General features: G+C 57.4%; 1 protein-coding gene across 1 annotated transcript; it reads right to left on the bottom strand.

The window, feature by feature from the left end:
• LOC100630860 (guanylate cyclase D-like) lies at positions 1-27,020 on the bottom strand. The gene is given in 17 exon segments (XM_014741556.3): positions 1-348; positions 4,556-4,634; positions 5,744-5,750; positions 5,974-6,068; positions 6,911-6,997; positions 7,960-8,152; positions 14,119-14,138; positions 14,141-14,295; positions 14,734-14,897; positions 17,865-18,013; positions 21,134-21,283; positions 21,594-21,691; positions 21,693-21,748; positions 21,960-22,136; positions 24,962-25,058; positions 25,746-25,830; positions 26,954-27,020. Coding segments are annotated over 17 exon segments (1,788 nt in total). The 3' UTR covers positions 1-239.
• Positions 27,021-27,427: the final 407 nt, after the last annotated feature.

Below are 27,427 nucleotides of genomic sequence, written 5' to 3'. Positions count from 1 at the left end.
GAGAGGGGTGGAATATTTCTATTTTTATTGTTTTTGCGTCAAGAGGCAAGTTTGCCCCTAGGAGTCATACCGGAACGCATCCATTACTGTCGCTCCAGCGCACTTGCTAATGAGCACCCAGTTGGCTTGAGGAGCTCAGCGAGAGGATTCTTTGAGGGGAATGGAGCGGGGAGGGGTTGAGGGTGTGCAGGCGCAAGAGTCTGGCTGGCACAGGCCCCTGCCCCACCCTGTCCCTCTCCTCAGGGTCCAGCCGAGGCCTTCCCCAAGCTCCAGGGCCTGGCTGGGCACTGGTGGGCTTGGGCAAAGGCCATCTTGATTTCTTGGTTTATGAGGTCTTGCCAAGGGTCCCTAGGGAAAAAGGAGAAACAAGAATAACAAACCCACCCCCCAGAACAAGAGTGGTAGTTGCTGGAGCCCACAGCTGCTTACGAGGAGCCCCTTTCACCCCCTCGGCTCCTCCTGGGCCCTGCAGCAGCCCTGCCGTGGCCATCCCAGCGCCCTCCGCACTTGGAACCTTGGGGACCAAGGCTCAGAGAGGTGATGCGCTGCTGGCTTGTCTGCATATGTGGCTTCCAGTCCAGAGGCCTCCTGGGAGACGGGGAGCTAGCCCCGGCTCTGTCCCCCGCTCAGGACGTGAACTTGGGAGGCCATGAGGCCACGGCGAGAGGGGCTCTGTGACTCTCCAGGCATGATGCAAATCCGGGGTGGGGACACTGGGCCCTGCACACACTCATTTTCTCCTTTGCTTCCCGCACATGCCCAGAGGAGGGGAGAGCGGGTTATGGCCTCTGTACAGAGAAGGGAGCAAGGCTCCCAGGGACAGCCAGGACCTCACAGCAACCTGGCAGAGGGCAATTTGGAGGCTGGGTGCCAGGGCGAGAGGGGGGAGGAAGGACCACTGTGTGGGCTGTCTCTGTGCCATGTGACAGGAGGCACTTCCGTGGGCTCCACCAGGACAGGGGAGGGGCTTCTGACACCTTACCCCAATCCGCATCAGCCTCCCCAAACACACAAATACAAAGATTAGTAACTTCTGCAGATACGGCAAATACAGAAAGTGAGGATAAAAGCATCTTTAAAAAAAAATCAAGCTATAGCGCACAGTTCTGGTAAAAATTCGGTAACTGCCTTGTAAACACAACTCCAGGACAGGCGTGCATCCCGGGGCCGCCCTGAGCCCTTCCCACAGGGATTCCAAGTGTCTGCGTCTGTTGGCCTGTCTGTGATCTCACCTCCAGGTAGGCGGAGGGGCATGTGGTGGGGTTTCCGTATGTGTGTGTACCTCGTGCCCAAGACGAGCGCAGTGTGTGTGCTCGTGTGCGCACGCCCACATGCGCGTGCGCGGTCCCCTGTGCGCCCACCTACCGGCTCTGAGCACGTGGGCCGAGGCGGGTGCCGATTCCCGCCCTGCCTGCCTGGAGGCCTGCAAGGCTCCCAAACCGGGTGGAGCTCACTGGGGCTGATCTCCACTCTCCTCCCTCCCTGAGCCAAGAAGATGAAAACATTTCTGGCACTTTCTAAAGTTTCTGTCCAGGAGTGGGAAAGTCATCAGCTGAGGGAGTTGGGGATGACACATGGCTGCCAGACCTGCCGGTTCCCACTCCCAGGACGGGCGGGCTGGGGGCTGGGAGCCGGGCTGCACGGCCAGGGCCCTGCGGGGGAGCCGGCGGGGGCTGGAGAGCCCACCTTCTCTGCATCCTGGGCATAGGGGACCTGCAGGCGCATGTCGGCCAGGATCTCCTGGGGTTTGTGCAGGCGGGAGAAAGTTCCATAAACACATCAGCAGGAAATGTCAGGGGGTAACAAGTGCTATGGGGGCTGCAGCGCTGGGAGATGGGGTAGAGGGTGACGGCCCGGCTCCATCTAGGGTGTGTGATCAGAGCCACCTGGTGAAGCAGGCAGCATCAGAGCTGAGACCTACAGGACGGGAAGGGAGCAGGCCAGGGTGTTCCAGATGCAGGGGACAGTGAGAGCAAAGGCCCTGTGGTGGGAGGAAGTTCAGTGTGTTTTAGGGAACAGCGAGGAGGCCCTGAGCAGGTGGTGCGTGGTGGAAGGTGGCAGGAAAGACGAGACCGAGGGGCAGGCACAGGTCAGCCGGAGCAGGGCCTCAGAGGCAGCCTTGAAACAGTTCGAGCCTGAGCCTCAGAGCAGCAGGAAGAACCCAAGCGGGTTAGACGGGGAAGTTGTATATTGATCATGTTTGAGCTTTCTTTAAAAAAATCGCTGACTGCCAATGGAGATGAATGGAGGGGCCCAGTGGATGAGGGGAAATGGCAAGGAGCCCCCCTCAGTGGGCCAGCAGAGGGGCCCACATGGAGGTGCAGAAGGCAGCAGGTTGGGGTGTGAGGGACGCAGAGCTGTGGGACGTGCTGAGGATCCCAGGACAGCGCCTGGCCCTCTGGGTGAGGAAGGTGAGGCTGTCAGGGAGAAGAGAACCCTGGAGCAGGGCCAGGCTGCGGGCACAGGGGCACCCAGTGGGTCTGCAGAAGGCATTGCTGAGGGCAGCCGCGGGAGCTGCAGGGCCTGGAGCTCAGAGGGGCAGCGTCGGAAGGGCAGCCCCAGGGAGGCGCCCTCTGCAACCCCAACATTTAAGGGTTGAGGGGAGGAGAGGAGCGGGCCCTCTGGGTGAGGAAGGTGAGGCTGTCAGGGAGAAGAGAACCCTGGAGCAGGGCCAGGCTGCGGGCACAGGGGCACCCAGTGGGTCTGCAGAAGGCATTGCTGAGGGCAGCCGCGGGAGCTGCAGGGCCTGGAGCTCAGAGGGGCAGCGTCCTGTTTCTAGGAAGAGCCAGCGCAAAGGGGAAATTCTGCTGAGCTGTCGGGCTGAGAACTACAACTGCCCACGGATCTAGTGACACGGGTGGAGGTCACCGGTGTCACGGAGCCTGGGGGCAGGTGGGGGTGGAAGGCAGACGCAGGAGCAGGGCAGGGAGTGGGAGGTGAGGAAGTGAAGCCAGCGTCAGCAGACGGGCCTTCTGAGAAGCACAGCTCCCGAGCGGGAGGCAGAGGTGGGGTGGGTAGCAAGGGCGCGAGGTCAGGGGACAGGAGGGCAGGAGAGGAGGGCTGACAGAGAGGACCTCGCTGGACGGGGAAAGGGCACGAGAGGCCCAGCCGTTCTCCCCAGGGATGGGAGAGCTGGGGCTGCTTTGGCACATGGGGAGGCCCAGGGAGGACAGGGACCCGCCACAAGTCACACAACCAGCCCCATCCGTCCACACAAGGACTGTCCAAAGGTTGCAGGCCCCTGGGCTGCTGGTTCTGTGCCCAGGAGGCTGGCGTGTCCTGTGTGTTCTGCACCCCGGCCCTTCTCCGTACGCCAGGGTGGGCCCGTCCACGCCCGCCCCCTTGCTGGACGCTGCTGCGTGTTGAGGGAGGGCACTCAGAGATGAACGGGGACAGCTCCTGTCCCCTGGCACTGCTGTGCCCTGGGGTCCCTGGGGCCCCGAGGCCTGGGGGCACCTGACGGCAGGATGGTGTGGAAGTGGCTGCTGTAACCGGTGCCTGCAGCAGCCCTGTCCACGTCAGCCCGTCCGCTTGGAGGACGTGCAGCCTGGGCTGCCTCAGCGCTGGTCTTTCCCTAGGAAGCCCATGTGTCTCCCACGCATTTCTTGTCCTTGAGAGATGGGAGGGGGCAGCCCTGCGTTGGGGGCCATCCTGCAAAAGCTGAGAGGAGCCAGCCGGGAGTTCCGATAAAGGAAAAACTCTGAGCAGGGAGCTCTGCCGTGGTGCTGCTGTGGGGGCCGAGCGGGGCACTGCCCATCCCCAGGCTCAGTGTCCCAGCCGGGGGAATGAGCCCGTGGGCCGCTGTGGGCCTCGGGGCCTTCTCACATCTGGGAAACTGTAATTCTCAGCCACTGGCCACACCTGTGCTCCTTGCACTCCGGCCCTCTGTGGACTGTCCACTGCTTGGGTGGAAGGGAGTGAGGAACAGCACGTCAAAGCAAAACGTTATCGCTTCCCCCCCACAGCATCCCCGTGTTAGGATGTGGGGTCCCAAAGGGCAGAGGACAAAGAGAAGAAGCAAGTTGCTGGGCAGGCGCAAGCGCTCAGAGAATCTGCGTCATTCGGCCCTTACAATGTGAGTGCCCTTCGGTCTATAAATTCCTCGTCTTCAGAGATCGTCTGAATGGCGACAAATGCTCGGTGATATTTGTTAACACTTTACCGCAACCAGCTCAGCATGGGCAGCTCCTACGTGATCAGCCACAAGCGGAGGGTTGAGCTAATCGTGGCGCGCCCGCGTGTCGCAATCCCGACGCTGTGTGTTTACCTAGCGCTCTGGACAATCTGGGGGCCGAGAGCACGCGTCAGGAGGCGAGGTCATGGAGGAACAGGATCCCACCCACAGCGAACGCAGCAGAGACACCTGCGGGAACCCCGCTGATGGCTCACCGGCTGCCTCAGGAGCAGGAAGATGCGGACATTTAATCATTAAAGAATTCTGTATTTTCCACGTTTTCGACACTAGGGCGGGTAATACTTTCATAATCAGAAAAATAGCAGATATCAAATTTCAAGCTGAAGAGGCTAAGCTTCTGGAGAAATTCGTCTTACTCACCCAGGTTTGACGTCCGTATGTGTGGGGAGGGGTCTGGGGTAGCCTGCCTTCCCCGCCAGCCAGGTCTCCTCCTCCACCCCTCCCCCTGGAAGAGAGAGGAAAGGGCACGGAGCAGAGAGCGGGGCAGCGGTAGGTAGGCAATTCCAGTGGCTTGGGGGAGAGCAGCCTAGAGCCTGGAGGCGGGCTGTCTGGGTCCGAATCCTGGGTCTGTCGCTTGCTAGCTGCGTGACTTTGGCCAATTTACTTCACCTCTCTGTGCCTCAGTGTCCTTAATGCTCCATGGAGTCAATGCAAGGATGAAATGAGTTAATATTTCTCTGTTAGGGAAATAAATAAGTAATGAATCACAAATTCTAAGACCAGCAGCTCTGAAATGCTCAGATGCCACTGAGTCTGTGATCTGTGAGTTTCCCCAGCCATTGAAGGACCTGCTGGCCTCCCCTGGGGTGGGAGGGCAGCTGTCTGGAGGTGAGGAGTAGAGGGGCAGAGGGGCCCTGAGGTCAGAGCCGGCTGGTCTAGAGGTTCTGTCCCCGGCTCTGGGCCGGGGATGGGGATTGCCCCTTGGAGCCCGGGGCCGGCCTGAAGAAGCTGAGGTTGGTGCGCTGCCCTCCCAGCTCCCTCTCGGCATCCCCAGGCCTGGCCCTAGCTGGGGAACTGGGGGAATGAGAGGGGGTGGGGGAGGAAGAAAAGTCACTCACAGGAATACTGTACCATTGCCTTTATTGAACGTTAACATTAAAAAAAGAACACAGAGGTTACAGGGCCGTCTCTGCCTTTGAGGTGCTTGTGGGCAAGTGCCACCCAATATCGTACCTACAGCAGCAGAGGGCGGGTGGTGGCACTGCTGGGTGCACAGAGAAGGCATGACAGTTACTGCTGAGAGAAAGGAAGAAGAGTGCTCTGGGTCAGGGCAGACTTCAGTGAGAGGTGATGTCTGTGCTAGGGTTCTGAGGGATGAGTAGGAGCCCAACAGTGCTACAGAGAAGGTGCAGGCTTGGAGCCACCAGACCCAGGATACAAGCTGTGTGATTTTGGACAAGTCATTTTGCCTCTCTGATTTAATCTCCTCCACTATAAATGGGAACATTGATCCTCCTTTCACTATTGCTGTGAGTAATAAATATCTTAATATATGTTGTGTACCAGCGTGCTGCCCAGGCAGGTCATCAATAGAAGTAACTGCTCTGCCCTGGCCCTTCTCCTCATGAGGAGCCAAATGAGGGACTGGCTTCCAGGAAGAAATGTTTCCTTAGACTTTGGGGAGTTGAGAGGACGTGGAAAGGTGATCGACTCCATCCCCGACTTCAGGCAGGAGTTTCCTCCAGCAACATTAGTCAGACGAGAATCTCTCCCGCTGCCCATAGAAACTGGAACTTTGGGGACTTTTCCCACCAAGCCCAGGAAAGAAAGTGTCTCACCTTCGTCTCCGTCTGGCCTCTGGCGTCAATTCTGTAGGCTTCATCCAGGCTGAGCAGTGTCTAGACTGTGCTCCTGCTGACGTGAATTCTGTACGCTGAGGAGAAATGTGGGAATCAAGTCACCACCTGGTGGCAGCGTACCGAGTGTTCGGTAAAGTCATTAAGAGCCTGGAACAGCCCCAGTTCCAGCCAGTAATCACATAGTTCTGTTCCATGCGATACTCTTCACTTGGCCTTCTTGGCCCTCTAGTAGATTGTCAGTCATTAAACTAGAGGCCTGGAGGAAAAGCAAATTACAAAGATTGAGCGTTAAGAGGCACTCAAGATGAAGCCAAAAGCACTAGGAACACCGTTTCTCCTTGCAGGGAAGCCTATGGAGGCTGAGTCAGGGCAGATAAGCAGCTTTTATTTTTCTTTTAAGAGCAGGTCACCCCAATAGGACCACCAGGTTTGGTTATGCAGGATGTGCACTGAACAACATCATGGAGCACATGGCCTATGCGGCCACAAGCAGAGGTCCTAGGACTTGAGCTTTTTCAGCTGCTCTAACCAAGAGTCAGAGTGACTCCCGCTGCCAGCAAGAACCGACGATGGCATTTAAAAAACTGGAAGGGGTCTCCTTGTTATATAGATGGGGACACAAGATATAGAGGGAGAGCATTCTGGGCAAACCAGGCGGGGCCAAGGCCAGGACCATGGTCTCCTGCCTCTCCAGTCCTCGTTCTCTCTGCTGCTTCTCCCATGAATCCTCACAAAAACCCTGCGAAAAGGTAAAAGAACTGGGGTGGACATCCTCTCCCTCCAGTTGCTTTACTGACACCTAGGGGATGCTGCCACCAGGCGGAGATTTGCTTACTAAGCACCGTTTCAAAGAGCCAGGCTGCAGGGGTCATTGAGAGAGTCCTTCCCGGGCAGGATAGAAACACGAGACCCTCACACAGCCCCGTGCACTCCATCCGGGATGCAGTGTTAACAGTGTCCCCAAAGAGGCCCGTGAGCCCCACGACACCCACCATGCAGAGCCCTGAGGTGCAATGTGCCTGGTGAGCTCCAGCAGGCCATGGCCAGAGAGAGGTCCCCATGACAGTCTTGTCTTTCCCCACGCCCACTGCCATCCCCACCCTGCAGCCCGGGCTCTGACTAGGGGTGAGGATAAAGCTATCTGGAGTCTCTATGACACCCAGAAAGGAGATGACCTCTGTGCCAGGCTCTGGGCAGGGGGCGGGGGGACACAGATAAATCGGAGTCAGTCTCTGCTCTTGGGGAGCTCCCAGCCCTGCAGGGGGAGATGGGTAAACTGTGAACAATGCGGTAAAGAGTGAACCACTAGAGCCGTGCCAGTCCGGAAATAAGACTCTGACCCAGCTCAGAGGGCTTCCTGGAGGAGGAGGAAGTGCATGAGCTGTGTCTTGAGGGATGAGAAAATGAGTGGGCAGGAAGCAGCAGGTGCAAAGGCACAGAGGCAGAGGGCCCCCGTGTCTGAGGGAAACTGCAAGCATTGGAGTATGGATGGAGGGCCAAGCGGAGAGGGAGCTGAGCTGGAGAGATTAGCAAGGGCTTTGCAGACCATGGAGGGGAGTTTGGACTTTATCCTGCAGGTGAAACTACGGAGGGAGGAGGGAGCCGGGGCATCAGAAGGATGTATTAGAGACCCTGAGGTCTCGCCCAGACCCACCCAGCAAACATGCAGTTCGCATGACAGCAGAGGGTCCCTGTCCTGCCTCTTCCATCAGACTGCCAGCTCCTCAGCATGGATGTAGATGCCCTCGACAGATGCTGAGACAACAAAAGGAAAGATGTGTGAATCTGAGCATCACAGATTCTTTGGTTTATAATATCTTAGAACCTTAAAATAATAGAAGAAAGAAAGAAATGTAAAACCTTTGTGTCATAGGGTTCTAGAATCTCAGAATTCCAGAAGCATGCCACTGAGGTTGCCCCAGCCAATGCCCCAGGCAGGGTTGGGGAACTGGTCTGGCCTGTCACCCCGGCCCCTGCCCATATCTGAGTGCAGGCCAGCCCTGATGCGAACGGGCACGGTGGGCGCATGCCTCATCCGGAAGTCGCCCACAGAGCTGAGGGTGTCCAGGGCCATGTTGGCGAGCTCAGCCGCATGCCGGCTCCGGTTGTGCCGGGGCAGCCCCAATGCCACCATGTAGGCGTCCCCGATGGTCTTCACCTAGAAGCCACAGCCTTCATGCTCCAGCCCAAGAATACACCTGCTGGCCTGTCCCTCATCAAGCACGAGGCCGCCTCGGGGAGCCCCTGACTGGTCCCTGGGCCACAGTTCCGTCTCTGCCAGGCCACCCGTTCCGGGCTCTCCGGCAACAACTGGGTGTCACATTTCAGATGACCCTGAAGTGTGGGTGACCACACCTGTCTCGGCTCCTCAGACCCCAGGCCACGAACAGACCTGGGCGCCCATCTGCACCACGCCCCAGCGCCCAGCAGGGCTCCAAGCTAGAGAAGAGCACGTACATAGTGGATACCTTTCCTCTCTCCCAAACCCCGGGGGCCTTCCCAGGTGCACTGGGGAGAAGGCAGATGCTGGAATCAGATAGATGTGGATTTGAACCCTGGCTCTGCCCTTTACCTGAGGCAGCCCACTTCACCCATGTAGGCCTCAGTTTCCTCTATGTGGCGCGTATTTTAAAGATAAAGTATGGGAAGAACCAGGCCCATCACAGATGCTCCATAAACGGAGACTTCTGTCTTTATCGTCATTGTCATTATTTCCTTGGCTAATGGTTTTGGAGAAGACAAAACCCCAGAATCTCGGAAGCAGGAGGGACTTGAAAGGCTCCCATCTCCCCCGGCCCCAGGGCCGTGCTGGCCAGCTCACGTCTCTTGACAGGAAGGGCCCTCCTCTCGGGGTGGTTGCTTCTCCCTGCAGGCAAATGTTGAGTTGCATTGGAACCTGCCTCTCACCTGCTGGTCCCAGCTGTACCTCCTGAACCGTCTCCACAGATCTTTCCCAAGCGCCTTCTCTGTTCCGAAGGCCCTGTTCCAGGCGCTGGGGACGCAGGTGTGTGTGGTGGCCTTCTCCCCTGCCACAGGCCAGGCCGGCCAAGGAGAGGACAGTGACTCTACCCCGAGTCTTCCGGTCGGCCCCAGAGCCCAGCTCCCCCACTGCCGCTCCCACAGCCAGCGCTCATCGGCGGCACCCGGGCCGGGCAGAGCCGTCCCTCTGGCCAGGGACACCCACTCTCCCTTAGCACCTGGCGGACAGTAATAATAATGATGATGCTTTTGCCTGCCCATAGGAGGCGCTGTAATTCAGTAAATCTCACACGTTGGCCATGGACTGTGCCTTCTTCCTGTGTCCCCACAGCTCTCCCTCACCCGGGCTGTCCCCAGCCAAACACCGGGAAGTGACCTGCCCTAACCATGCACATTCTGCTCAGACACTGCAATCTGCTCCTGGCCAACCGCCGCCATGATTTGCAGAATTTCCGGACTTCTTCCGAGCAGTCGCTCCTGGTTCCCCACACTTCAGCCACACGGGAACCTCTCTCCTCCCCACAGAGCCACGTGCTCACCTCCAGGCCTGATCCAGGTCCCTCTGCCTGAAATGCTCGCCCCGGGTCCCCATCCGTGGAGACCGAGCCCCCATCAACCCAGCTCACGCTTCATCACATCCGTAAGATGTTCCCAGTCACCAAAAAGTCACTTCCTCCTCACAGCTGCGACCTCCCTCTCCCTCCCCGTCATCCGTCACCTGTCATCCGTCACCCAGCACTTGTGGGCTGGCAGCGGAGTATGGCGGGGCAGGGGGCAGGGCTACCCCCCACTGAGTACCGTTCACAGAGGAGAGAGAGCCCCCCCACCCCACGCCCCAGGAGGGGTAAAGACGAGCAAGCCTGGCTTTCCCTCTGCCCGCCCTCTGCTTCCCCGCCCTCTGCTTCCCCAGAGGAGGAAGAATGCGTTATCGGAAGGGCAAGATTGGAAAAAGTGCCCCCTTAAATACACGTACAGCAGTTATAACGTGCCAGCCACTGTGCCAAACCCTTTACAAACATAAATGCATATTTGATCTTCACAAGAATTCTGTGAGGTAGGTAGCCTTACTATTGCCATTTTGCAGGTGGAAACTGGGCCAGAGAGGTTAAGTCACTCTCCAATGTCACACAGCACAGATTTGGACTTGGTCAGTCCAGCTCCGGAGCCTGTATGCTATGCTGCCTCCTGATGCACATGGCTTGGGCCTGTCTGGCTCTCTTTTGAGAAGAATCTGTCTGCTGCACAGGATGTCCCTCTGCTCCTGCCCAGCGCTTGTGTCTGGGCCGGGTCCTGCCTCCCAGAGGCCACCGGGAGACCTACTGCTCCCTGGCCCCACTTCCAGCCCGCCAGCTGGGCAGCTGCAATTCACCTGCAGTACACCTGCTCCGGGGACCAGCCTGCATCAGCTGGGTGACTCAAGGTCCAGGCTGGGAAGGAGAAGCCGTTGAAAGCCCCATGGTGGCCACACATCCAGCCCACACTCTCCAAGATGCTAAGCTGCCCACTAGCCCTCCCCCTGCCTGCCACTGAGCTGGAAGGGAGAGTTTGGTGCAATCAATAATCATCCCTACAATCCCAGTGAAAGAAGGATGACCAGGCACAGGGCCCACTCTCTAGGAGCTCGGACTTGCAAAGATGGCCACTCAAAGCCTCCTGGCGCCGTGGACACTCAGGGCTACCAAGGGCTGGGGCTCATCGTTCAAGGCTCTGGTCCTTTGCAGACGGGGGAACACAGGTAGAAGAGAGCTGAGAGCAAAATTTTCCATGCTAACAAACACAGCCATGAATTCCAACTCCATCACTGGCTTGCTGTGTGACCTTGGGTGAGTTGCTTCCCTCTCTGAGCCTGTGTCCTCACCTGTACAGTAGGGATAATGATCCATCCCTCTGAGGGACATTTCAAGGGTTAAATGACATACCCTGTGATAATCCCTAGGCCAGGCCTGTCCTCTGTAGATGCTTAACCCATGCTAGTGCCCCCCACCCACATTCTATGCTTTCAGGGGGAGGCCTCATCACCTGCTCTTACTGGGTTGTCGCTGTCATTGTGTTGATGAAGGAATGAAGGACGGCACTTCCTCTCACCTTGCTTAATCTGCAGGGGATCCCAAGCCATAGGCACTTTCACTTCTGTTTTACAAATGGAAGCTTGAAGCTCAGAGAGGTGAAGTGATTTGCCCAGGGTCACTCCGCAGAATGGCTGACAGACGCACCCCCGGGGCTGAGCGGCTGGGTAGGTCCTGTCCTCCCCCGCAGCCCACATGGGCTCCCCTCTGGAGTTATGTCCGTAAAAGAGCTCGCTCAGCGCCTGCTGGGAGGGAATCACAGACTCCTGTGGAATCAGGAAATGGTCGCCTGGCTGCCTCCCAGCCCAGGCCGGATTAAACAGCGGTAACCAGATCCTGCTGGGGACGAGGGGAAACCGAGGCGGACGGCGTGAGTGATGAGAGACGAGCTCGCACATGGCGAGGAACGGGTCCCCTGTCTCCCCACATCTGGAGGGGTGTGTGGACCTCGTTTCATTTCATTTTGTTCTGCCAGAAAGACGCAGACCTCTTGGCCAGGGTTCAGAGCAGATCAGAAGGTGTGACTCAGAGCTGGGAGGGACACGTGTGAGAAAAGATTAGCAGGGGAGGAAGAGACGAGGCCAGGGGCGACTCAGGGCACATCAAAGCCGCGGGGCTCAGCGAGACCAGATGAGGAATCTCTTCCTGGGGCCCCTGGGGCTGGAGCGGCTCTGGAGGCAAGAGGGGAACTCAGCCAGAATGAGAGACGACGCCTCAGGACAGCGGGCTGGGGTAGGAACGTAGGGTCTTCAACGGGAGATGGGAGGGAAGCTGCATCCTTGGAAGGTCAGCGGCTCGGGTCTCCGCAGGTCAGTGTTGGGCAATGTGGTGCAGTGGACAGAGCCAGGTGGCACGGGTGGACATCGTGGGTCCCTGTTCTGGCTCTGCCGCCTACCAGCTGTGTGACCTCAGGCCAGGCACCTCGCTCTCTGGGCCTCAGTGAGCTCCTCATTTGGTCTACATACATTTCCTGAGGCCCTGCCGTGTGTTGGACATTGCCAGGCAGTGGGGACAGAGTGATTATGTTGGAACCGTAAAGTGTGGCTGTGTCGTCCAGGGGTAGTTGTGAAAGCACCAACAGGCACTCTGAGCCACTTCTGGGAAGGAAAGGAAGTTCACCTGAGACCAAGGTCATCTGAGACAAGGGAGAGCAGTGTTCTGGGAGGAGGGAACAGCATGTACAAAGGCCCGGTGGCTGGGGAAAGCAAAGCACATATGCGGAATGTAGAGGCTTCAGAGGTGGAGTGGTCAGAGATGCAGGTGGGGAGGTGGGACCAGCTCCTGAAGGGCCTTATGGGCCACTGTGAACTTGTGGCTTTATCCTGAGGACGTCCGTGTCATGGGGATGGTGAGGGCCCCTGGAGCAGGGTCTTGGGACCAGAATGTCCAAGTTCAAATCTCAGCTTCACATGCCACTGGGAATATGTAATTAGACAAGCCACTTAATCGCCTGTTTCCTCATCTATAGATTAGGGATACCAGCACCCACCTCACAGACTGCTCAGATGATTAAATGGGTTAATACATATAAAGCACTTAGACTACTGTCAGTTATACAGTAAGCACTCAATAAGTACTGGCAATTATTGGCACTGTGCACAATGCTGTCAGCAGGGTGCTTAGCCCCTCGGAGAGTTAGTTCTCTCCTCTGAAGCTCGCTGTCCAGGCGCCCTTCCATCCTGGCCTCAGCCCTGCGCCTGGCCCTCCCCTGTCGCTGTCTCCTTGGTGGGCTATGGCCAGAAGTGGGCTGGCGGGTCCCAAAGGAAGGCTAAGTCCAGCAGAGCCTGAGTGTGGCCGTCTCCTGGGCCCTCCCTCCCCACCTCCCCCGCCTGCCATGTCTGACTCTGACCCAACACCCCAGCAACCGAAAGAGGCAGGTTGGGACGGGAGAGTCCCCATACAGGGGAGGCTGAAGAGCGTCGGGGCAGAAGGCTAGCAGGATTACTCCACAGTTTACACAGCGCTTCTCCAAGGGGAACAGGACCCGCCCATCGTCCGTGAAGCCCCGGGACGGGACGGGGGTCATCATTCCTGTTGCAGAGATGGAGAAACAGAGACCCAGAGAGGGGAGACCATTTGCCCAAAGCCACACAGAAGGTGGTGGCCTGACTGGGACTCCAACGCAGGATGGAGAGGTGCACAGGGACTAGCTCACGGAGGGTCTTGACGGCTCTGCCAGGACCCCTGCCGCCCCATCCAGTGCTCCCACCCACCCACCCACTCCCACCACTGGCCCACTTCACGTCCAGCCATCACAACCCATTCAGCGTTCCTCTCACTCACCAGGCCGCCCTCTCAAGCCTCAAGCTTTAGCACGTTGTTCCCCCATGGGTGCCTGGAGCAACCACATCCAGACTGGACAATGTTAGGGAGACAACGCCTCCTCCAGGAAGACTTCCTCGCTCTTCACACGTCTTCCCGTAGCTGGAGTGGGTGCTCTGCCAGCCTGCTCTGCCTCCCCTGATCATTACTTTCACTGTGAGCTGTCTTCCTCTTTCACCTGCAGCACGGAGGGCTCCCTGAGGACAAGCATGGGAGGTGACCCATCGGTCTCCCCTCGCCCAGCACTGGGGGAGTTTATTTCCCCACCTCTTGAGTCTGGGCTGGCCTTTTGACTTGCTCTGACCAACAGAATATGACAGAGAAAGCAACTTGCCCAGTCCCAGCTTAGACCTCAAGAGGCTTCTGTGCTTCTGCCTTCTCTCAGAACCCTGCCACCCGTGCAAACGATTCCAACCAGCCGCTGGAGGATGAGGGACCACGTGGACCAGAGCTGAGCAGTCCCAGACAAGGCTCCAGAGAAGTGAGCCAGCCCAGCCAAGATCCGCAGAGCCTCCTGTGTCACCCACTGCTGACCACAGATGCACGAGCGAGTCCAGCCGAGTCCAGAGAACTGACCTATCAGCTTGTGAGCAGTAATAAAGGCTGATCATTTTATACTACTGGGTTTGGGGGTGATTTGTTACACAGCAAGGGCTAACTGATAAAAACACAAAAATAAACAACCGGAGGTAAATGTACGTCACAAACACTGTAGTAAAGGAAGGAGAGATGGATGCCAGCCTCCTGGTACTCTCACCTTATACACGTCGTGGCTGCCAGAACAGCATGGAACAGCGTGTAGAGGGTGTTGAGCAAGGCTGCCACCTCAACGGGCTCACTCAGGGCCGAGATGATGGTGAACCCCACGACGTCGCTAAAGTATGTGGTAACCTGGTCAAAGTGCTCCGGCTCCATGGTTGCCCCCATTTTAGAGCTTGAGCCACAGACCTGAAGGGGCGGGAAGAGCCAGAGTCACAAGGTGGGATGACCCCCTTTCCACAGTTTGAGGTGAGAGTGGGATATTTAGGGGAAAATTCTGAGTTGAGCGTCAGGAGATCTGGGACAGGTCTGCTGGGGTGCTGGGCAGCAGCTCTAGCTGTCCCTCTCTGGACATTACTTCTTCTGAAGTCAGATGGGGGACCTTGGGCCCTCTCCCTGTTCCCAAGGGAGAGAGGTAGCAGAAATTCAGTACTGCATGCCCAGCACAGTGCCCGGCACATAGAAGGGCTCTGTGGGAACATGCTAGATAAATGAACAATGAATGAACTGAATGAATCCAAGGGGTCCAGATTTACTGAGCGCCTGCCGTGTTCCAGCTCCCGCGCTCGGAGCCACTGGCTAGAGGCAGCGTCAGGCCTGAGGGGCCACTCACGGAGGGAGCATCTGGAAGAGCAGGCTCTCTGTCCTCTGCCTCTCCAGCTCCAGCTCCTCAGTCCGCTCCCGGACCAGGTCCTCCAGGCTCTGGGAATACTTCTCCAGCATCCGCGGCATAGAGTCAGCAGGACTGGTCTTGTTGCCTTGATTGATGCTTTTGAACTGACGATGAAACGAAAATCCCAATTTATCCATGGAACTCAGCGCCCTCGGCCCTCAGCATGGGAGTCTGGGCCACAGGAACGAACCAGAGGGAGTCCCTGCCTGGAGGAGCTGGATCGGTGGGGAGCAGGCATGTGACAGACACGAGGTGGCAGCTCTGACAAGGGAAACCACACACAGCTGGGGGGAAAAACGGGTTAGTTCTGTGTGGGGTGGACAGGCAGGGAGAGGACTTCACGAAAGAGCCTGTGCCCAGCACAGCATTACTGTTAGCAGACAGTGACCCTGCTGCCCTGGTTCTCACAACGACACTGTGGAATAGGCCTTCTTTGTTTTTCTTGAAGATAGAAGGATGGATGGATGGATGGATGGATAGATGGATGGATGGATGGATGGATGGATGGATGCATCAATCAATTGATTGATAAATAGACAGATAATAGATAGGTGGGTGGATATGACAGATGGATGGATGGACAAGTGGATGGATAGATGGGTGGATAGATAGATAAAAAGAATATCTGTAGATTATTTATATGTATAATCTGTTTCTACCTCTCTACTTCTATTTGCTCCAAAAACATTTTTAAGTACTAAGGAAAATGAAGCAATACCATAAAATAAAATAATAAATGTGTAAGGCCACTGGGACCAAAGGAGAGTAAAGGTTAAAAAAAAAAACTAATCCAGGAGTGAAGTCTATACGCAAAATGCATGCTACACTTTTGGTCACAATTTTGGATATGAGCTTCCTAGCAACAAAGCAAAGAGGGAAACATAGGTTACACAATCTGTGGAGTCCATGAGACAATGGAGCAGAAAACTGGTTGCTCAAAAGAAACACAGCTGCTGCAGGCACCGAGCAGGGAGAAGTACCTCTCCTAGGTGTTCGTTTGAGGACATTCACGTTTGGTCACAAATCGTACCTTCAAGAACAACCTTACAGGAAATATGACAGCGTGCTTCCTAAGGAGATTTACTAGAAGCTTCCCCAACGTGGCTTGCACCTTTTCAAAGTGCAGTCAGTAGAAGCAAATTCATGATGGTCAAAGTGAAGGGGTCCAGTCCCGTCTAAATCCAGCATCTGAGTGTGTGTGTGTGTGTGTGCGTGTACATGTGTGTATCCAATCTCCATCGATACCACTTCTCTCAACCAAAGGTCTGTAAGGTGCGGAGCGGCAGCGGCCCCCAAAGTCCCCCCATTTTGTATTACCTGTTAAAGGCAGAGGCATAAGCATTAAAGGTCAGTGGGGGTGGGCGTGATAGCTGATGACCTTGAGACACCAAGGACACGAAGCTGACTACAAGGTTACCTGCAAGGAGGGCTCCCTTTCAAATGAAGAAACGAAGGATCTGAGAGGTGAAACGACTGGCGAGGACCTCACCGTGGTGGAACTGGCTTTCACACTTTTATATATTAATCTTGTCATCTGCCAGCCTGCTGAATTATTTTATCACTTGGAATGTTACACTGTTTCCCTTGCATTGCCCAGGAGCACAGTCATAGGATCTGCAAATACCATCATTTTCTTCTTCCTTTCTAATATGCGTTTTCCTGTTTAATTGTGTCGGCTGGTACTCCCAGAACAATGTTAAGTGAACTTAAACTCGGGTCTTTTGACTTCAAGGTCCGTGCTCTTTCTCCAGTTCCTCACCCACTCTCTCCTTTTCAGGGAATCACCTTTTTTCCTTTCGTTTTTTTTTACTTAACATTGGTCTCTCCAGTATGGCAAGTTAGGCCAGAGTCGGTCTTCCCAGGCAACTCTTAAGGAGGCTGAGGCTCGACAGAGAATCAACTTGCCCAGGCCAGCATTCTGCAGGCATCCGGACCCTCAGCCCCCGACACACTCCCCACCTTCCATGTGCTGTTTGTACCATGTGCCCTTTTCTGCCTCCTCTGCTGCTGGGCCTGAGGCAGCATCTTCCCCCACGGTCGCCTCGCCTTGCTGGCCACGGCAATCTCCGATCTCTGGAAAGAGTCCCTGCTGGGGTTCTAAGAACCAGTTGCTTGTCCCGGCTCTGCACCCACCCTCATGTGGCCACTGAGCGCTCATTTGCTCTGAGGTCCAGATTTCTCGTCTGTGAAGTGTAGACAGTGCCCCGGATGCCAGAGCTGAGGTGGGGAGGGCACGTGGTGAGGCTTTTCAGAGGACACCGTGAGTTTCTCCTCGATCCGTCTTCCTGCCCCTCGCTCCCTCATTGCCTGTCTGGGCGCACCTCTCCTTGCTGAGCCTCTCCTCGGCAACGCGCTGCTGCAGCTGGGGAGTGGAGGGCGGAAGGGGAGGCCTGCGCGTGTCACCTCGGGCTGGATGGGTTGGCCCTGTGGGAGCTATTAGCTGGTTCAGTCAGGCCCACATACTCCACCACCGCCCCGCAAACTCGTACAGGCTTGCCTCGCCCCCTCCCGCTGCAGTCCCAAGGCAGGTCTGGGGGCCCTGTGCCCCTCGCATCCTCCCTTCCCCAACGTGGGGAACCAGTGCTGCCTCCCCAGCCACAGAGGGCCTCTCCGCTCCGGTGCCAGGAGGCCTGGTACAGGGCTGCGGCTCCCAGCACCAGCTCTGCAGACGGACAAACCTGGGTCTGGATTCCAGTCCCACCTCCCTCAGTTATCTTAGGCAAGTTCCCTCACCTCTCTGTGCCTCAGTTTCTCTCCTGTAAAGCCAAGATGATAACAATGCTCCTTAAGGATGGCCACTGTGATCATAAGATTAAATGAAGTAAGCATAGCACTTAGCAGGGGTGCCCAGGAAGGCCCTCAACAAACGTCCAAGGAACAAGGCTCTGGGAAAGCTCTCCTCAAATGGTGGACCCCAGGCCCCACCCTCAGGGAGGATGGTGCTAGCCCATTGCCCTTTACTGCATAGGGTTTCTAGGCCCCAGCGACAGTGTCTGGCTCCCACTGGGCAAAGTGAGGTGAGCTGATCAGCCATTTCTTGTGAGTACCCAGCTCCTCCAGGGTGCACTGACCTGGGGGTAGGTCTGGTCCAGGCTGGGTCTGTCCTCAGGGGCCTCCTCCCAGCACTGCTCCATCAGCCGGATGCACTCAGGTGGCATGTGGTCAGGAGACACCCGTGGCCAGCACAGGGGATGGGGAGACGCCACCCTCCTGATGATTTCTGCCACAGACACTGAGGGGACAGTGGGCCTGAGGTCCCCAGGAGGGCTTGTGGGAGGGGGCTGGCCTGGGGTCCTGAGAGGGAGGACAGGGTAGGCCTGCGGGGGTGCAGGGATCAGGCCCTGAGGGTACTCTTTGGCCCCCTGCTGTGTGCCCCAGAGCCTGCTGGCCAGTGGACCCAGGATGGCTGCCTTCCTGGGTGCCCCCCACCCCCCAGGGATGTGGCTAGGAAAAGGATCCCAGACTAAGAGCCGGGAGTGCGAGGTTTGGGTTCTCGATCTGCCTCTACCTCTCTATGAGATACAGGACAAGGCGATGACGTCTCGGAGCCTCAGTCTCCCCATCTGTGAAATGAGCTTAATGAAGTGCCTCTTGAGAGGGGTGCTGAGGGGGGAGACGATGGATGTTAGGTGCCTGGCACCTTGCAGGCTCTCCCCACCCAGACGTGGCAGCAGTGGCTGCTGTTCTGTCCCAGCGACGCCCAACGCACTCCACTCGGAGCCCTGATGCCGCCCGTGGTGCTTTCTACAGCCCCGCCCCCTGGAGACGCTCTGGGGCCGGCTCCTCACAGTGTGAAGCAACACGGTCTGCTTAGCACCATCAGCGTCTTCATCGTCATTGCTAGTTTCCCACGACAGTCCTGCCGTGGACCTTCCTGTCCGCACTCCGTGTGATAAAGGTGACCAGAAAAAGTTGAGGTCAGAAAGATCAGCGTTCTAGAGCTGGCTCTGCCACTTGCCATCGCTCTGTGCCTCGGTTCCCCCACCTGATAACTGAGGGGAATAAGCCCCCCTCCGGAAGCTGCTGGAGAGCTAGGGGAGCTGAGAGACTCACGAGGACACTGAGAGGAAGAGGAGCTGGGCCCAAGCCCAGGCTTTCAGCAGATTGGGAGGGGACTTGGAGACAATCTGCTTACAGGTGTTACGTCACCTCTCTGAGGCTCAGTTTCCTTTCCCATAAACGGGGCACAGTAACAGAGAGGACCTCAGAGGGCCAAGAGAGGAGAGCGGCTCAGTCTCGCAGGAGGGCTGGGATCCTCCGCTCGTCTGGGAGCTCGTCTGGGATGATGGATTCATCACGCACACACGCGCACAGCTCTGCTTCAAAAGCCTGCAGATGGTGTTGTGATGAATAAAATACGAGTCCATTTCAAAGCATTGCTGATTTCAGACCAGATTTCGTCTTTGGGTGTTTTTCCAGTCAGCAGATATTAAAAGTCAAATAAGACCATGTGAGGCTCCGAACTTTTTGGACATTAAAATGGAGTTCTCATACGCGAACATGCTGGGAAGCACTGGCCCGGGCCAGGCCGCTCTCGTGCTCTGTGACGGTGCCAGGCCCGCCGGCCACACCCAGTGCATCGCTCCGACTGCTCGGCCCTGCTGATGGCTGAGCGAGGAGGCCACCCCTCCAGCTCCGCGGGAAGATGCTCCCTGAATGACCCCAAGAGATCTTAGGTCAAGAGCCCTGAGCTTGCCCCACCCCAGACCCACTGCTTCCCGCTGAGAAGCCCCTTCCTTCCTCTGAGCCTCAGTCAACTAACTGAAAAGATGCCGCTGACCCACCTCCCAGGCTGTCCAGGGGAATAAGGCATGTGAAGGTGGTTTGGAAACTGCAAGTGCCCTGCACACACAGGATCTTAGAGATGTCATTTCTAAGATGTTTTTCTAACGTGAGTTCTGGTCCCAAGCAGGAGAGTCAGGAAAGAACCTGGGGTCCCCCATCAGCCCACCCTAAAACCCCCCAGGCAGATGTTTGTGTGCCCACCATGGGTCAGGTAGTTTGTCTAAAGCATTTCACTGAATCCTCGTGACCATTCTGGGAGCAGGCATCACGGTTCCCATTTTACAGATGAGGAAACTGAGGCTCGGAGCCTGAAAGGTGCTTCCTCAGAGCCATGAGGTGACTCCGTGCGGAGTGGGGCTTAGGTCAGTGTCGGCTGACGCCTGTGCTCTCAACACTGTACTCCCTGAGACCAGGGAGAGCACAGCCCAGGAGGTCTCAGGCACTGGCCTGACGGCCCAGTCCGAGCGAGGCTGGCCGTGGAGCTCCAGGCCTGGGCCCTGCAGAGAGCCTGACCGGGCGGCGGCCTGAAGGGCCTGCACTGCAGCGCGGCTTGTAGACATCTGCTGGTCTTCTGCTCCCAGCGGGCAGATGTGGGGGGGCGGCTGAGGTGTTGAACAAACAGCCTGACAAAGCCCCTCTCCTTCCCACTCCTCCACCTCATAAATTTGGGGCCTGGAATGCTCATTATTCTCTGAGCCGTGCTTTGAGGGAGAAAGGGAGTGGGGCCAGGCCTCCCCATGAGTTAAAGATTATCCACTGTGGTGGGAGGGGATGGTGGGCTCGGCTCTACCACGGCCCTGCATGGCGGCTGAGATGCCAGGGCATCTGCGGGCACAGGTCCCTGGGGTGGAGCAGAGGCAGCAGAGGGACAACTGGATGAGCACCCCGGGGTCCAGGGAGCCCGGAGAGAGAACACGGAAGGGGAGAAAACATTTCCGAAGTGGGCCCTGGCACTGGGGTCAGAAGAGAGAAACTAAGACCAGGTGACAGTGGGGAAGGTGTGAGGGACTAACCTGTACGCCCAGGAGTATGGGGACAGAGATGCTCTTGAAGGAGCCCACCCTGGGCAGAGAACCAAGCCCCCAAATACTGAGCGGCCGGGCCACATCAGACATGGGTTGGGGGTCTGGCACATTTTATATCGGATCCCCATTTTAAAGATGAGAAAACTGAGGCTCAGAGAGGGTAAGTGATTTCTGTAAGGTCACACAGTATGTGATAGAGCTGGGGAAGAGCTGAGGTCTGCCTAGACAAATAATCTGTGCTGGGCAGTGGGTGATTAGGGCAGGAGCACCCGCGGGCACGGCAGTGACACTGGTTGAGGAAGGCACGGGTCAGACCTTCCACTTAGAAACCACCATCTTTAGCGCTGGAGCTGGTCAGCTGCTATTTTGGCAGAGTTGCTGAAGGATGCCCGGCTGAAGCCAAAGAGACCCAAGGCACGTGTGTCTGTGTGGTTATTTTCAGGCCTGGATTTCCTGATGGTCAAAGAGCAACTGAACTACGTGGAGACTGCCGTCAGGGACAGGCCAAGGAAGGAGAAAGAGTGCTGTACCTTCTGCCGAGAGCCCCAAGGAGCAGTAGGGCGAGCCTCGAGTGAGCACCTCCTGCAGGATGATGCTGATGCTGAAGACGTCTCCTCTCAGGGTGCCCCGCCCGGGTATCCCGGGCCCCTGCACCAGCTCCGGAGCCGTCCACAGCAGCTCTGCAATCACAGGGCAGGGCCACACCACCATCACCACCGGACCACCCAAGCGGGGCTGAGCTAGGCAGATGCTTCACACCTGTGGGGTCATTGCCCTCTCCCTACAGTCCCCCAGGGAGATAGAAGCTTCATTCTCCCCATTTACAGGTAAGGGGCCTGAGGCTCAGTGAGGAAAAGTCATCAACTCAAGGTCACAGCGCAGGAAGAGCCGGAGGACTGGACATCTCCCCTCTCTTCTGCCTCACAAGCACCTGATTTAAACAGAGGCCTCAGAGCCTCCTGGCAGCCCCCTGCCCACTCCTGAGCTGACCTTCTGGGGCCAGCCAGGAGCGGGGAGCCCCCTGAGCCTCCAGGAGCTCCGCGTAACCATGGTCAGTGACCTTCAGTACAAAGCGTCCATCCACCACGGTTTCGGGACTTGAGGCGGCCGTGAGGGAAATGTCGATGGTGCAGATACCGCCCGCCCTAGAGTGGACATAATGGGGGTCGATCAGGCCTGTGATGAGTGAAAGGGACCCCCGGTCCTCTCAGAATTCCCACAGACCCCAGAACCCTTTGTCATACCGTTCAGATTTTCCTTAAAAATGGAAAGAGCTCAGGTCTGGGGAATGGAAGCATCTCTCATCTCGCCACCCTCCCCATCCCCCACAGCTCCAGGCCTGGGGAGGGTGCTCACGTGGAGCAAGACCAGCAGGAGTGAGGCCTTGAAGGTCCACCCCAGCGGCAGAGCCTCGTTCCACGGCAGGTCCTCCAGGCTGCCCCAGGCACAGTGCTCCAGAACCACCATGCAGAGCCCGGGGGCCACGAAGAAGCCCAGGCAGGTGGCCAGGTTCTTGTGCCACAGCTCCCGCGTCTACGGGGCAACGGGCACTGTAGCAGCCCCCTCTGAGAGTCACAGCCAAATAGCACCTATGGTGACTTAAGAAGGACCTCAAATCCTCTGCCACTCCTGCCATCATGAAGTGGGACCTCCGTCCCGCCCCTCGAATCTGAGTGGCTTCTGTGCCTGCTGTGACCCACAGAACACGGTGGAACGGTCTGGTGCATTTGGGGTCTGAGTCTTAGGAGACTGGCTGCTCTGTTTCCCATCCCTTGGAGCCCTCTCTCCTGGAGCCCTGACCGGCCATCAGAAGTCCCTCTACCCAGAGTGACCCCGCTGGAGAGACCGCATGGAGAGGCCCTGAGACCACCCAGAGCCGGAAGACAGGTCCGGCTGAGCCCGCTCAGGGCACCAAGCACGTGAGTGAGGCCATTCCAGCCCCTCTGAACCAGGGCTCAGCAAACTTTTCTGAAAAAGTCCAGAGAGTAAATTTCTTAGCGTTGTGGGCCATGTAGTTTCTGTCACAAATATTCTGCCGTTGTAGGGCGAAAGCAGCTGTCAACAATACACAACAAATGGTCATGGTTGGGTTCCTACAAAACTTTATTTATAAAAACAGTCAGTGAGCCTGACCCGGCCTGCGGGCCAGAGCTTGCCAACCTCTGACAGCTCATCTACAAGCTGAACACCACTGAGTGACCCCACCGATGCCAGGTGGAACTGAAGTATTGCCCAGCTGAGCCCTGCCCAAATTTCCCACCCACAAAATTGTAAGATATTATAAAATGGTTGCTGTTTTGGGGCAAGTTGTTACACAGTCATAGACAACCAGAACAGCCTACTAAAGGTTCTGAGAAATCCTATGGCTAACCCAAACAATTTATAAACTTATCTGACCGTGTATAGAACCTTTTCTTTTAAGAAACCTGTACTCACACTGCTTGCAAGACGCCCGCCAGAAAATAGCTAACCTAACCTCCAGTCGCTTAATCTCCCCGAGCTGATTTCAGACAGCGGTCACGTTGGACACAATAATAAAATTCACTGTTTGTCAAAGGCATGTGACTCACCAGGGACAGTTCTGGGTTATTTCACGTACTTTCTCCAATCCTCGTAATCCCCCGGGGGGAGCTCATTAGCTCCATCTTACAGGAAAGCCGAGTGTCTCGGGGAGGCCGAGTTCCACCCGGAGTCTTCCTGACTCATCTCCTGCGCTCCGTCCTCCATCCCTCAGTGCCTCTCAGGATGCTGACGATCTCGGGGGTGAAGGGGCTTATGTGATCAAGTGATTGGAAGCTCCCCAAGGGAAGGAACCCCGTCTCTCTCTTCATGGCTGTGCCCCCCAAACCCAGAACACAGCCTGGCACATAGGCAGTGCTCAATAAACAGTGACTAAACGGGAGGACGGGTGAGGGATGGAGGATGCAGGATGGGGTCCTTCGATGGTGTGGATTGTGCGTGTGATGATGCTGATGGAGGGGACCTGTGCCGCTAGTGGTCATGGTGACGATCATGTTGCTGTGGTGATGTGACTCTAGAGATGCTGGTGTGCGATGGTGACAGTGATGCTGTATAATTGTGACTGAGGTCCTGGCACTGAGAGTAAGAAGGACTTCCTTTCTGAGGCTACCGACTTCCACATCGAGGAGGGCCCCATCCAGACCGGCAGGGGTCTCCTGACAGCACCCCCTCTGCGCCCACTCCCCGCCCTCTGCAGCCCTACCTTTCTCAAGAGACGGAGGCAGGCCTTGTGTACCCACGACACCCCAAATCCCATGAAGTGAGGGGGGCTCCGTGACCCAGAGACTCCGGGGGAGCAGAGAGGGGAGGGTGGGAGAGGCGGAGGCCTGGGGCTGTGTCCTTGCCCCGGCTTGGCCCGGAGCTGGTTGTCACCCTCGCCCTCTCTGCCCTCCTCACTGAGGGATTTCTGCCTCCTCAGCCTCATGCCCAGCCTGCCAGCGAACTCAGAGGAGCAGACAAGGCATCCTTCGTATATCAGTGAGGCCTCCTCTCAGCAGGAAAGAAAAAAGGTGGAATTCCCCAGGGGAGAAGGTGGGAAAGAAGGACAGAAGCCTCATGTTGCTTCCTGTAGAAACGACTAGCCCGGCTCATCCACCGTGAGCCACGGACGTGTGAATCGGAGCCTCAGGGAGCTGTGTCGGAGAACACAGCACCTGAGAAACCGCAGTGTCCTCAGCAACTTTAGAATCTTGTGGTCTAACCTCTGAGCTTCCAGTCTCCCTGTCGGCTGGTGGCCCACATGACAGGGTCTCAGGGACCCGGGATCTCCCTGCTCCTTGCCGAGGCAGGAGGAGGGTGACCTAGGCTGGCCCCAGTGCTGAGAGGGAGCCCGGGATGGACCCAGGCTGGCAGTGCCCAGGCCTCAGTGGCTGGGAACTGGTTGTTTTCCATGGTCAGATCACGAACGACGCCGGACCAGGAGCTGGAGCCCTGCTCCCCACTTCCAGATCTGCTGCCGACTGGCTGAGGGGCCCAGGAAAATCACTGCCCCTCTTCGGGCCTCAGTTTCCCATCCTGTAACAGCAGTGGGCCTACAGAAGCCCAAGAGGCTGTAAGTTCCCTTGGCTTCTCCCAAAATGCCTTTAGCTCCCCAGGCCTTGGCGTGGCTGTGGCAGAGGCCCTCACCTAGCACGGGGCCATGTTGGTGGGCTCCTGGGGGGCTGGCAGGCTCCTTGCTGACCCCTGGACCACAGACCTCAAGCTCCCCCCATCTGCCACACTTCTCGATTCACTCACACTGTCCACGTAAAGCCTCTGGAGGGAGCAGGCACGTCAAGAGCCTAGACCTGGCCTGAGTCCACGGCCTGCCAACCCAGCCCAGCGCCTGCCCCACCCACCTGTGTGCTCGAGGGCAGATGGATGAAGGTGAGCTCCTGGGCTGTCAGCAGGATCCAGTGGGAGCCCCGCGCCAGCTGCAGCTGCTGGATGCCCAGTCTGGAGGCAAGAGAAAGTGCAGGGCAGAGGGGATGGTGCCAATGTCACTCCCCGCTCAGTCTGGTCCCTTGGACTTGCCACTGACCCAGAGCCCTCCCCTATCCTCTCTCTGTTCCCCTTCCTGTCTCCCCAGCAGTCCCAGGTGGGCTGAGAGGGCACCACCGAGCACTGTCCCCGAGAGAGGCCCTCGGCCCGGCTCAGACCTGGACCAGCCTGATGTGCCTGCTGGTCCCCAGCCTCGGTGTTCCCAAGTTGCCTGGAGGCCTCCTGGGGTGGCCAGAACCCGGGGTGAGGGCTGGGGGTAGAGTGCTTCCCCTTCTCGGATGTGGGAACTCAGAGGACTTCAGACCCAGGAAGAATTGATTTCAAAGCTGAAGGGCCCTGGGGGTCATCCTGGCCAAGCCCTCATTGTACAGATGCGTGGCCCGAAGCTCACGGAGGGATGGAGTGTTGTCCGAGGTCCCAGGCTTCTTCTTCATGTCTCAGAGGGACCTCTTCAGGAGGCACCCGGCCTTGACAGGGCCTTGAGCGAGGCTCAGCGATGGACAGAGTGCTGGGTGGTCCTGAGGTCCTGGCACCAAGGACGGGAAAGCCCCCTGCGGATTGCCGGGGCTGTGCATGCAGGAGAGAGGCCGTGCAGGGAGGAGACACAGAGGGGCAGAACGAGGCTCGGGTGCAGAGTCTCACCTGAAGAGGCAAGCAAGGGTCACACCAGCCAGCACCAGGACGCAGGCCAGGGCCAGAGCCAGCAGGCTGCTCGGTGGCTGCGCACCTGTGGGGGACACAGGGCTGCCCTGAGTCCTGACAGTAACAACCAGACACTGAGGACAGCCCCTCCACTGAGCTCCTGCACCTACTCCTTGGTCCTCCTCTGGGAAATGGGGATGCAAATCCCCGCCCAGCCCCCACACCAGGGGGGAGGCTCAGAATGGCCCCCAACTGCAAAAGTCCTGTCTCTGGACTGGTCATCACGTCACTTACTGATTCCCAGCACTGCCGTCCGGGTTGTTGGGCTCCCTGCCTGCAGGGCCCCACAGATCCTGCTCAGAGCCCAATACAGTCCTGGTCACACTACGGGCTTCTGTCGGCTGACATGTCAGACCCTCTCACTAGACCGAGGGCAGCTGGACAGCAGGGCCTGTGTCTTCCTCATCTTGGTGTCCCTGTTACCTAACACAGGGCCTGGACAGGGCAGGTGCTGAATAAAAACTGTATATCCGCGTCAACTGTTATCCTACTTCTTCTTGCACGCCCCCTCACAGTGGGCCACGCACCACCCATTTTGGCAGCCAGTTTCATTGTCCTTCACTCTATTAGAAGAGCTGTCCTTGCACTGAATCCAAGTCTCCAGCCCTCACGTCAGGAGTTGGGTGTAAAGAGGCTGTTCTGGGCCGCTGGGCAAGGTGGGGAGGGCTGCTCTGCTTGGGCAGCCCCGGCACCAGCCTAGGCTGGCAAGGTGGCAAAACGCCCAGCCCCAATCTGGAGAGAGGACATTGACCTCCGCTGCCACAGACGGGGCCCCTCCCTTCTTCCTTCCTTGCCTCCCTCCCTTCCTTCTTCTTGTTGGAGGATGAGCCCTGTTCTGCTTGGCCCCTGCTGAGGCCCCCGAGTCTGAGTTAAGTCCAGATCATCATAATGGCAGCAAATACCATGTAGCCCTTAGCATCCTACTGTACACTGTGTTGCAGTAAGCACCTCTTCCAAGGATGTTGTGTATTTCAATTCAGTGGTTCCTCACAGTGACCTCTGGAAGGAGGGACGGTCATGATCATGGTTTTGTAGAAGAGGAAAGAGAGAGCTAAGTAGCCGTCTGTGAGCGGCAGAGCCTGGGGTCAAACCCAGGCAGTTTCCTCTGCCATCTGGGCCCCTAACTACTGCACCATCCGGCCTCTCACCCTGGATCCTGGGGGGAGGCTTGGAGCCTCGATCTGGGGGAGGTGAGGGAACAAGCACACGGTACATTGTCGAAAAGCATTCCAGGCCTGGGGAGCAGCACGCACAATGTTCTGAAGCAGGAGCGCGACTGTGTGTTCATGGGGAGGGCAGAGCGAGTGGAGAAGACAGAGGGCAGGGAGCAGAGGGGACAGTGTGCTGTGAAGCCCACGGCGAGGACTCTGGATGACTTCCACTGAGGCAGAGCTCCCGCAGGTTCTGAGCAGGGGGGCCAGATCTGCTTCTGTTTTCAAAGGCTCCTCCAACCTGCCAGGCTGAGGGACGGGACAGGGCAGGAGCAGGGAGGTCCGCTGGGAGGCTGCAGCCGTGACCCAGTTGGAGACACTGGGGGCCTGGACCAGGGTGCCGGTGGTGGAGGGCGAGCGGGGCTCTGCTTCTGGGCAAGTTGTAAAGATGGAGCCCCCAGGTGTGCTGAC

Source organism: Equus caballus, chromosome 7 (genome assembly GCF_041296265.1).
Source record: "Equus caballus isolate H_3958 breed thoroughbred chromosome 7, TB-T2T, whole genome shotgun sequence".
Classification (NCBI taxonomy): Eukaryota; Metazoa; Chordata; class Mammalia; order Perissodactyla; family Equidae; genus Equus; species Equus caballus.
The sequence above is the reverse complement of the archived record's forward strand: the minus strand, read 5'-3'. Positions and strand labels throughout refer to the sequence as shown.